Source organism: Atta colombica, unplaced genomic scaffold, assembly GCF_001594045.1.
Source record: "Atta colombica isolate Treedump-2 unplaced genomic scaffold, Acol1.0 scaffold32, whole genome shotgun sequence".
Classification (NCBI taxonomy): domain Eukaryota; kingdom Metazoa; phylum Arthropoda; class Insecta; order Hymenoptera; family Formicidae; genus Atta; species Atta colombica.
In genome coordinates this window covers 538,814-549,849 of record NW_017259426.1, presented here as the reverse complement: position 1 = coordinate 549,849, position 11,036 = coordinate 538,814, and the positions used below count along the sequence as shown (strand labels likewise).

Sequence of the window (11,036 nt, the reverse complement as noted above, 5' to 3'; positions counted from 1 at the left end):
TATATATATATATATAATATATTTTTGGTTACAAAAAATAATGAAACAAATTGCTCATCAGATTTTAGACGTATTTTAGGATGAAAAATCAGTAATTTATGAAAAAAGAATATAAAATAAATAACTGTACTGTAAAAAGTATTTAAAATGTAAAGTATTTAAAATGTTTACATTTAAAACACAATGTTTACATTTAATGTTTAATAAATAAATATAACAAGTATAAATTATTGTCTTTATTTAGAACGCATAATTTAAATGTAAAAAATATCTAAGAACTAACATTATCCAAAATAAAACAACTTTTAGCGTTTTCAATTTAAAATATCTTTCAAAACTAAACATTTTTGTGTTTCCAAATAATATACTTTAAAAAATTGAACACATTTATATATTTTTAAATAAGACACTTTTTTAAAACTAAACATTTTTTTAGTGCATGCTTGTTTAAAACTAAAACACTTAAGTATTTAAAAAAAGAAGATAAGAAATAAAACATTTTAATATCTTAAAATTAAACAGTTTCTTTTAAATAATTGTCAATAATAAAAATAAGTGAATATTCAATTATATTCTTTATTAGCAAAAAATAAAAAAGTCGTCTCATAAATTAACAAAACGTTTGGTTGTTAAGGGTATATTCTATAGAATAGCAGGCACTTTTTTATATTTAGCAAAATTAGTAAGAACGAATATCGAATTGACACAATCGATTTTTTATTATCATATTCTGGTAGATAAATTTAAATCTATAAAAAATTAATAATACACAGTCTGACCTCTGTCAGAATATAAATTTATTGTTAAAGCTTTCACAAGTGAGTATTTAAGAATTTTTTTTCAAATTTTTTGTGATTTTAAACAAATTAAATGAATCCAAGCAAAATAACAAGTCATTATGATTTAGAGGCTCGATAGTGTCTCGGCGCTAAAACAAGCAAAACGTCATGGCTATTAAAATGATGTCAAAATAACTACAAAATGATCATTAAAAGCCACTTTTCAATAATTTCCAATTCAATTAAATATCATTTTGACGTTAACGTAACTTATTGTTCCGCTTGGGGAGCTACGATAAGTCAAATTACAAACTCAGAGATAAGATACCAAGACTTCTCACGTGCGATAGTTTAAACTCGAATTTATGATTTAACATTTCTCTACATTTCGAATTCACAGCTCGTTACCTAACGTGATTATGTTTCGATGTATCGAATAGTATAAGGCCATCCTATATTAACCCGATAATTTCAATACGCGATATTATATTCGCGTCCAACTAATTTGATTTTACTCTTCCGCAATATTGCAATATCGGTAAATGAAACGCGATTCTGACAAGAGACGTGTCTAAATTTAAATAATTGCGTAGGATAATTTCGAGTGGTTCTAAAAAAGCACCGCGAATTGCAAAATTGTAATTTTGGACAATATAATATAGGGCTAAAACCCAACTCAGGCTAAAGTATGAGTAACAATGTTATTATAAGCAACGTATAGACGTTTCAATCCCTATCGGATCCTTCTCAATGTTAAAAAATAAATTTAAATGTTACCGGTAACTACGCAAGATGTTCAACATATAAAAAGCGCATGTGTACTCTCATGTTGGAAATAATAATTATGATATAATACGGTCTAAATTTAATCGGCTTCTCATCGAAACTTGTTCTATTCCAGAAGTCACAATCGTATGAAATCTATAATACTTTCCTCTCAATTTACAATAGGTTGGTCCAGTGAAAATTAATGTAACGAAGATGTATACATCCTTCATATTCTATTTGTAACTGCTGATTATTCGAATGTCCAAAAATTATTAAAAATTTTTATAATATTTTGTTTAGTTACATTAATTTTCACTGAATCAACCTATTATAAATTGAGAGGAAATTTACGGTATTATAATCTTCATACCATATGAACGTTTTTATATTGCTTACAATAATATTACTTTTAATATTATACTTTATCCTGAATTGATTCTTAACCTTATATTTGTATTGTTTAATTTATTTAATTATTGAAATCGTTATTATTGAATTGTAATAATGGAAATCTTAATTTGTGTAATTCTCTCATAAGCAATGCAATCCACGTCTTTCCTCTTTATAAATGAAATACTAGAAATTACGTGCCGGACACTTGTGGCTCGCAATTATCTCGGGCATGCGGTAAGAGAAAAAGCGAACGTTGGGGTGGTGAAAAGGAGAATGTTGGTTTAATATCGACGAATTATCGCGAATGCCGACCACGAGACGCCCGTATAGAATTGGATACCATCGAGATCTTCCCTCCCGATGCTATCCGAATTAAACTAACTCGGATTATTGCAACGGGCATACTTCGTATGATACTCCGCCCCACAAATTGCCAACAGGATTGCTACCGAGCTTACTGACGCGAAATCGAATTATTTTCTGAATATCGAACTCACGTTATCTGCCTGTTGTCTCTCTCTATTTTTCATGCTCTTCGTAAAATCAATATCTAAAATATCGATGCAGATGAGCTGAAGAACAACGAGACTGATATAGATTTGCTCAATTAAATGTGCGACACAATGGGGAGAGATTAAATCGCGAATGTTAATGTTAACGTAGTTAATAGCACGACGCTTATACGAGGATATGTCTGATTATTATGCATTATGCAGAGCAACTAGTTCAACCCTTTGTGAACTGTCGACCCCATTTGCATCTCTTTTTATTTTAAAAAGAATATAATTCCATTAAATTGTTCGTTCGATTTTTAAATTTTATTCAAATCTACTGGACACAAAAATATTTAGATCAAAAATATAAAAGATTCATGGTACGCATTAATGATGTTAATAAATTAATCTTAATTAATAATTTTATTGAAGTAAATTGATTAATATTAATACATATTTAGAGTGCATTCCACTTGGTACTCACAACGCTCGCGAGTTTTATTTTTCTTTATTTAACATTTGATAAACAACAAAGATGAAATGATTCCAATATGATGTAAAAAAAAGATGTAACATTGCGCGATAGCAATACAGGAAACAATCGATCAAATTTGAAAATTAGCCTAAATGCACTTTCCTGCATATAATAGCATTAACATAATAGAACAGCCAATCAAATTTGGTTCCAAATTCACTCTCTTAGTCCACGGGATTACACCTTTTTTTTTACATCATGAATCCAAGTAAACACGTAAAAATAATAATAAACATCAAATAGAACGTATCCTTATCATTAATAGATATTTTCTTATTATATGGCTATTGTAAAATTTCTCAAATGATTTTGGCACCCCCAAGATTTTGATGTTTGGAGTGTCTCGATCGATCTTTATTACATTAATGCTTGTGTATTTTATAAATATACATTAATAACAATCCCCGGTTCCCACACTCTAGATATACTTCGCGTTGTTAGCGTCGATTACCGGCATGATTCTTTGGGTGGAGAGTCAGTATCTAAAAGGAACCGTTTCTCTACCGGAATCGTCCAGCTTTCTAGAATCAGGGACCATGTCACCGAGTAAGTAGATAGTAGATAGTAAGTAGATGATATTATAGCGAGTTAACATATCTATTTTTTTCCGCTCCAATATTCTCTAGTCTCGATTGAAAAAATTCTCGATTCTCGCGCATGGAATTGTCTACATTTACAAGTAGACGGCTTCGCTTAAACGATATTATATTGCTTACATTGCTTCAGCGACGATTCAATTCAACGGAATGCTGCTTATCTGCTCCTGCTGTGGCGTGCTGTGCAGTCTTCTTCTTTTGTACGGCTTATACAAGGTAGGGCAAAATTTCGGAGTACAACAATTAATGCATAATATCGTACAATCATTATTTCTTATATGTAATTTATTAGAAAAGTTAAGAAATCAATTTTGGAAATGCAGTAGAATTTCGATTGTATTTTTTTATTTAAATTAGTTAAATTAATTTGCTACATTAGACTGTGTTATTATATTATAGATAGAAAGTTACCTAAAATTTATTTACCATACTACTTTAATTCTACTTTAACTAATTCTACTTTATAATCCTACGATAATCCTTGTAAACATTTCTATCACGTTTTACCGAATAGTTAAATTCTATTATTTTGCGCATAATATGCGCAAAGAAAATCTTTCGTTTATTCTATTATCTCTATCTTTCTCAAAACATAGAAATTCTTCTATTTTCATATCTATTATATTTGCAACTAAACTCAACTCTCTGTGAGAATGCTGTAGAAAATACTTTCGCTCTCCCACTTGGCACGTGATAAAACAGTATTATCGCTGCTCCCGAATGGATCGTATAAAAGCTACAGGTATGACGCACACGCGTTATTCCCGAGAGATACATGCCATTAGAACACGTAACACAGAATGGATATTTGAGTAAACAATTCAATATTCATATATTGTTTATTAACATTTAGGTTTTTCACGAAAAGCCCAAATTTTCTTAAATAGTTTCTAATTTCTTACCATAAGTTTGATATATTCTCTTGAATAATCAAAATCAGATAATTAATAGGAATTTTTTTTCTAATTAGCTTCTGGTATATTTTTATACTTCTGACAATTTTTTAAATAAAATAATTAAATAAATGTTTAAATTTAAAGATCTATTTATAAGTTTTATTTATTATGATAAGTGTATTAATGCTTTAAATAATAGATAAAGATCTTAACAATTTTTTTTAAGTTTTTTTTATCCTGATACTTTTCTATTGACCAGCGAGATTTTTATGAAATAACATATATGTGTATAGGTGCCAGTCAATATAACGTGCTATGTAGGTAATCCACTTTGCGTGCATGTTATTATTATTATAAACGATAAAAATTGTAAACTCACGTGGGCGAATCAGAAAAAAACCAGAACGAGAACATGAATCTTAATTATTCTGAGTACTTACTTCATACCATGACGAATATCATTAATAAAACAAGCTGTAGGATTCGCGCGCGAAAGAAATTCGTATATATTCATGAATATTAATAACCAGAAAAACACCGATAACGTGATGGGAGCATTTTGCGAGCGTTACAAAGAGTATTTAATTCAACAGAAATAAATATACTTGACGTGTTAGACTCCACGTTGCGTATTATATTATAGAATCATCATTAGTATATAGCATTTTGTTTTATTTATTTTATCAAAATATTTATACATAATTAAAAAAACATAATTAGAACTTTAAAAATTTAATGTGGTGTGTGAATAGCATAGAATAAATATTCGTGAAAAAAAATTTTACGTTAATACAATATTATCTTCGTTTTTATATATAAGTACAATTTTATATTAAACTATATTAATAAAAAATTAATTCTCTATATAATAAGTCTTTTTTACAAGCTATCACTTATTATAACATAAATAACTTTTCAGGATTACAAGATATTGCTGATACCATGGATTATCACAGTCATGACGTGTTGCATCATCGATATAACACATTCCTTATACATGTTCGTCGTCACAGTGAGTTCAGATTGTCACTCATAGAAAAGATTTTCAAATCCAATGCTATTGTAGAGTTCAACAGGGATAATCATATTTATTATCAACAGGAGAATACTTTATTTTTAAAAATTCTTAAATAAAATGATTTTGGACATCGATTTTGCCAAATACTATGGCGTAGTGCGTGTTATAACAAGTACAGATTTTAAACATAGGAATGTATAAACTTAAATTTATATGTGTTATTTCTTATCTCAAGATATTAAGTCAATCTTACATTTAATTTCTAGGTAGAAAAATAGAAATTATTAATCAAATTTTAATATTGTTTTATTTTTATATTGCATGAAGTTGCGATAGATTAAATATATCAAGAATATTTTTTTTATCTTGTTATCAGAAATCCTTTACACATTTTAGCGTAACAATAATTAATTTCTCGAGAATACATTTGAGGAACATGAAAGGAAAAGAACTTTTGATTCTCACAAACTATTTCCTTATAAACTGTCTTAAATATTTGATAATCCGATTATTGTCGGATAATCGATACGAAACTCGATCAATACTCTATTATGTTCTACGATGTATCGTGTAGCAAGTTAATCTTTCTTATAAAACCGGCTCAATGAAAGCTCTTTGAAAGTAAAAATTAATTTGAAAGTTTGATAGAAAAGAGGCATAAGTTCGAAAACAAGAATACAAGAAAAAACTTTCTTCATTTACGCCTACTCTCGAGCATATAATTTTCTGAAAATCAATATCTGTTTTATATATTCAGGCTGCATCCCATATTGAATTTATAATTAATCAAACGTCACATTCTGTAGAGTTTTAATCACAATAAATTTCTTTCTGAATTCCATTGTAGTATTAAAGTTTTTAGTAAAATTTTATGTGATACATGAAATATAATGTTTTATGTATTTTTTCCTTTTACCTTTCTCGTTTTTTTTTTATTTCTCTTTCGTTTTTCAATGTTCGGAATTTATGAATGAAATAGCTTGAAAGGCTTTATATCGCTGTTCTTTATAAGAAAAATATTAAAAGAAAACATAATATTAAAAATATATATTAAAATTAAACTCGGCAGCCTTTTAAAATAAATCATAGAAAACGTAATCGAAGACAGATATATGTACATAAATATTTTTTGAAATCTTTATGGAAATCTTATGAATTTTTCTTAACATGTTTATTTACATGAAATAAAACTCATGCATGATTTCTATAAAATCGATCTGTTACAGCCTGACTTTAATCCAACGAAACTTATGCTCTACACGCTAAATTTCTTTCTACTTTGTTTAAATGTAAGTATATTCGATTAATCTTGATAAAAGTAAAGAAGGAAATATTATTTTAAATATAAAACGATAATTTTTTTTACTTTTTATTAAAAAATTTTACAAATTACTCTTAACAAAACATTTTTTTGCAAATATTAAAGTCTTATGTTTTCTGTTTTTTGTCTAATTCTTGCAGGAACAAAATTATTCACGATGCGATGGAAAACAATTTGGCGCTATAATCCAGATATTTTTAAACTGGTTTTATTTGATTTTGTGAGAAATTTAATTATAATTTTAATATACGAAGTATAAATGTGAAATAATAAGTAAAAACGAGGAATTAATCAATCAACTCTCTGAAAAAAAGATGTATCAACAGTATTATCTTAATTGAAAATAATTTTGTTTAATAACATTATTTAATAAAACAAGTATGTTCTTGTTTTCATAAAATTTTATTTATTTCATTAATACTGTTATTAAATAAATCAACAAAATTATTTTTAATTAAAATAATGCTGTTGAAATAACATTATTTTCTTTTCAGTATATATAAATATTTGCCACCGTTGGCAAAATTGATGCATTTATGGATTGTATACAATCTCTCTCACGTGCTCTCTGACTAAATACAGATATTATTACAGATATACTCGTTGTTATGTGTCATCTCGCAGTATCAAGAATATTCGGCTGGTCGTGGCACCGCTGCACACGACTACGAATACAGGGTCAGTATTCCGAAAGTTATGTAGAAAGAACAATTGAACAAGAGAAAAGTTGAGTGAAATTATTTAGCTCTCTCACTCTGTTTGCAAACATTTTGCCAAGATGTAACCACGGAAGCGTATTGAGATAGTTTGCAAACAACGGATCTAATTGTAAAACAATTCTCGAATTAATCATGCAAGTGTTTGTGTATATTCCCTGTATAATAGCTGATGGTATAAAAATAAGAAGATAGCGATAGTCAAAATGTATGAAAAAATATGAATATTTCCTAAAAGCTAATGATCGAAGGGGACAGCTATAGCAACTATTACATCAATTACCCAATATCCCAAGAGAATTGTTTGTCAGATTCCTTTATATTTATAATGTCCCTTTAAGAGGTGTGCCGCATTGAATTCTTTTCTCATTATTAAGATTATCGCTATATAAACAAAATTTTCCTATAATCTTGGCAATTCTTATAAAAAACATATATATTGACTATAATTCGTAAGCTTTTAAATTCATAACCTTTTAACGCAATCTATATCGTTGTTTTGCTAAATTCATATTATAAAATACCTCTTTTTCATTGTACATTGTATGAGATGTAAATAGATATAGTATCTATTTACATCTCATACAATATTCGTTGAAGATCCCAGTAGTGAGATATGTAACTCAACCAGCGACTACGACCGCCACCACATCCTGTCTAAGTTCACGAAGAGGCATAACTAATAATGAAACAAAAGCAACACCGACTCAAAGCCCCACAGCGTGTCACAATCCTCTGTTATCGGAGAAAAGTCCTACCGGGAGTCGAGTATCGAGGAAGCACGTCCAGTTTCCAGATAATACATCATCATCACCGAGTCAGATAGAGAGGTCAGGTGAGCGTGTATGTTACTTGTATATGCATATCTTGTTTCGGAAGGAACTAAAAATAGAGTTACAAATCTAGAAACGTGAGAAGAGAGAAGAAACATTGCCTTTTTGCTATCACAGATAAAACATCGCGCTTGTATACATATATTTTGCGCGGTACATGCCGTATTTTCATAAATCTGTTAAAACTTGAATATCAATTTTCAATTGTCACAAAACTCTCTCTCCTCGCTTGTCATTGAAAATTGGAGATGGAGCGATTTCATCTCAATTCGAGTTTTAAAAAAATTATTAAAAGTACAATATATTTGAAATATTCTACAAAAAATATCGAGTCTCCGAAATGAAACTCATATTTCAAATATATATTTTACTAACAGGAAAACAAAAAAAATAATTATTTCATATTTTTTAGAAGCTTATGTGCTTTAATTAATTTTAAATTAAAATGTGTATTCAACATTATAAAATGATATCTCGTGAAAATCTATTTTTATGACAAACAATTGTCTTTTCCAAAAAGATTAAATAAACAGAATTAAAATAATTGATTGAAATTTGCGTTTTTGTTTATTAAATTTTGCTGCATAAATAATTAAATAGAGAGATGAAGATTTTTAAGGTATACATATATATATATATATATAAATATTTCAGAAACGCCAGTAGCAGAGATTCCAATAAAATATTCGCCGAAAATTGAACATAACTCGAGGACCTGGCTGCAACCTAATGATGCTATAACGATCGTGGTCAATCAATCCTTGCCGTCGAGCGACGAGGAACACAATCATTGCTCATGAAAAGATGGATATACCTGAAACATAATCACATGCAATTGTTAATAGTCTGAATCTATACATGTGATTGATCTCTGTGAAGTTCCTGTGTTATTATGTAAATATATCGATGGATTTTTTTATTAAAAAACCTACAGATATAACTTTATTTATCTTCTACTTTATAATAACGGTCTAACTACACGATAGAAATTTCTATCCCTTTGCTCGATGCATAAATAGTCCAAGAAAAAAAAATTAAGTTGAAAAAATTTATTAATAAATGCGGAAATGTTAAAAATGAAATTAAAAACGAAATTAGGACCTCGGTATGAAATTTTCGAAAATTTTATTTGATTGCAAACGATTATTAATATAACGATAGATATTAATAATCGTAAAAAAGACAAATTTGATGTCTTACCTGCGATTTCTCGACAAATAGAAGTTCATGGAAACCAGTTTTGTTAGCAAATCGGCTTTTATGAATTGATCAATACTATCTGTCTCCTTGCATGTAAATATCCTCTTTGCCTCTCAACAAGAGAGTAATAGCTTTCTATTGGGACTCTCAGCGCATCAAATACGTGGATTTCGGTAGTCAGATGAAAGCGACCACAAATAAGCACGGCTTCGCCAAAGAGATGAAGATGAAATTTCTCATCGAAAGAAAGAGGGTCTATCATACGGAAATTCAATTAAAGAGCTGACTGTCAGCATGGATTCCAAATTGCTGCCGGTGAAATATCGATGTAGTTGAATAAGCGATGCCCGTAACCAGACCGGATGTAAATCTTCATTTATACGTATATCTCATGCGAAATACAAAGAACGGACAGAAAGATAAAGGAATTGAACAAGCCTAATCCTTATTTCGAGCAATTTATCTTTTAAACTTAAACTTAAACTACGATCTCTGTCTTTTGAAGGAATAACATGGAAGCTTAATATGTATGTATATTATAAGCATATTTATTTCTCCATGCTGCAATTTAATATTACATACATCTTTGTGAATTTAATTCAAAATAAATTTTTATAGAAATTGCATATACTTATGTATCTTAATAAATTTATATTACATGAAATATATAGCATTTTTTATTTTATTTTATTTTTTTCAAATAACGTTCAGTTTGCGCAATTATATATTTCTAACTATATTTCTAATATTTTGCGATTTCTTTACAATTTTCTTATATAATATAGTGAAACAAGTGGTCATCCATTATGTAACAAGCTAATTATAATTATGTAAACAATTTTCAAATAATTTTTTTCTTAGAAGCACTGTTTTTTTTAATTTTATTACATCTGTAATTAATTAATTTATCTAATATATTAGCTTATTGAACAAAGGATTTTTTGTTAGGAAGAAAATTATTTCTTATCGATTAAAGACTATCTCGCTTATAGGTTTGATTGCATATTACAGCAAGAATATTACAGCAAAAGTTTGTAATTTAAACAGAAAGTTGTGAAACACTCAAAGAAGTCCAAAGGAAAGTAGATTATGCCGTTAAAAGCTAGAGTGCACAATAGAGTGTAATCTAAATGTACTTTTATAATGTACTCTCAAACTTCAAGAAATTTTGAAAAGCTTGGAAAAACTTTGAAAAGGAAGAGTATTATGATCTAATATAAAACTATAATATTTCATGAATGTTTTAACTTTTAATGCTTTTATACACTCAACTTATTGTTTTGTAGAAAATATTTAATTATACCTAGCAAATGTAACAATTATTAAATTACCGATGACGATATTGTAAAGGCTATTAACAATTAATTGCTGAGTCATAACGTAAGGTTTTTCTCTGCCAATGACATTCACCATCAATGCAGAAATAAAAGCAACGTATCGTGGCACTGATATCGAGAAAAATATTTACCCAGGAGATTCCTTTCAAA

The 11,036-nt window shown here is 28.4% G+C and overlaps 1 protein-coding gene across 1 annotated transcript in view; it reads left to right on the top strand.

Moving 5' to 3' along the window:
• The window catches only part of LOC108690399, a 23,312-nt gene extending 14,163 nt beyond the window's left edge, over positions 1 to 9,149 (top strand). Inside the window, exons 2-8 of the mRNA XM_018197661.1 lie at positions 3,392 to 3,515; positions 3,696 to 3,781; positions 5,381 to 5,473; positions 6,706 to 6,768; positions 7,395 to 7,478; positions 8,117 to 8,351; positions 9,004 to 9,149. Of these exons, the coding sequence (XP_018053150.1) occupies positions 3,392 to 3,515; positions 3,696 to 3,781; positions 5,381 to 5,473; positions 6,706 to 6,768; positions 7,395 to 7,478; positions 8,117 to 8,351; positions 9,004 to 9,149 (831 nt within the window). The remainder of the gene's footprint in view (positions 1 to 3,391; positions 3,516 to 3,695; positions 3,782 to 5,380; positions 5,474 to 6,705; positions 6,769 to 7,394; positions 7,479 to 8,116; positions 8,352 to 9,003) is intronic.
• The last annotated feature ends 1,887 nt before the right edge of the window (positions 9,150 to 11,036 follow it).